Source organism: Fomitopsis serialis, assembly GCF_022376445.1.
Source record: "Fomitopsis serialis strain Sig1Antser10 chromosome Unknown B0H18scaffold_47, whole genome shotgun sequence".
Classification (NCBI taxonomy): Eukaryota; Fungi; Basidiomycota; class Agaricomycetes; order Polyporales; family Fomitopsidaceae; genus Fomitopsis; species Fomitopsis serialis.
Genome location: NW_025955007.1, coordinates 240,990 through 241,830, shown reverse-complemented (window position 1 = coordinate 241,830; position 841 = coordinate 240,990). Strand labels below are relative to the sequence as shown.

Below are 841 nucleotides of genomic sequence, written 5' to 3'. Positions count from 1 at the left end.
GCTGACCAGTGTGACACTCTGTGACTAGAGTGACTCAGCCACTTCCCAATGCGGACGAACATTGTGGCTTGCCAGCACACTGCCTCTGTGACGACCTCCCCTCACTCGTACACTATGGCTAAGACCAAGGACGCACAGTGGCGCGATCAAGATACCCACGCGCTCATCATCTATCTCATTGAGCACAAGGTTGAGGCGGGAGATGGCGGAAATTTCCCAGCCTCCGTCTTCAGTGGTGCTGTTGAGACCGTTCAAAAGGCAACGACAGCTGGGACCGAGAAGACCTGGTCACTGGGTCCTGCCAGACCAAGTGGAAACGTGTGAGTTCGTGTCACTGCATGAGGAATGCAGTAACACTAATCCCTTCTAGCTTCATGAGACATTCAAGGTGGTCGACAAGTTGATGAGTCAATTGGGCTTCCACTGGGACACGAAGTCGGGCACAACTATCAACGAACGGTCCGAGCCTACGTGGCAGGCATACATAAAGGTACTCCCACAACTTATCTGCCTAGTTGTTAGGCTGACAATGTGTTCAAGAAAAACCCTGCGGCTGCAGCATTCCGCAACAAGGGTTGGGATTACTACGACCTTGTGGTGCAAATTATGCCATCAACAGCGAAGGGCACCCACGCCTTCCACCCATCCACCCAGGCCACAGGCCCCGCATCAGATACAGACAATGTGGATGCTGAGGTCCGTCCTCAGATGGGCGAGGACTCAGAGCCGGCAGCTTCTGCGAGTGCATCGTGTTCCGAGTCAAGGTCCAGATCACTGAGCCCAGTGCGTGGGGACGAAGCAGGTAATGATGCAGGTATGGGTGCTCCTGTTGAACCTGTTA

General features: G+C 54.1%; 1 protein-coding gene across 1 annotated transcript; it reads left to right on the top strand.

Annotated features, from left to right (window-relative positions):
- Positions 1-370: 370 nt before the first annotated feature.
- Positions 371-609, top strand: B0H18DRAFT_819416 (uncharacterized protein; the record flags this gene model as incomplete). Its single annotated transcript, XM_048039286.1, has 2 exons — positions 371-490; positions 541-609. Coding segments are annotated over 2 exons (189 nt in total), but the record flags the coding sequence as incomplete, so codon positions are not given.
- Positions 610-841: the final 232 nt, after the last annotated feature.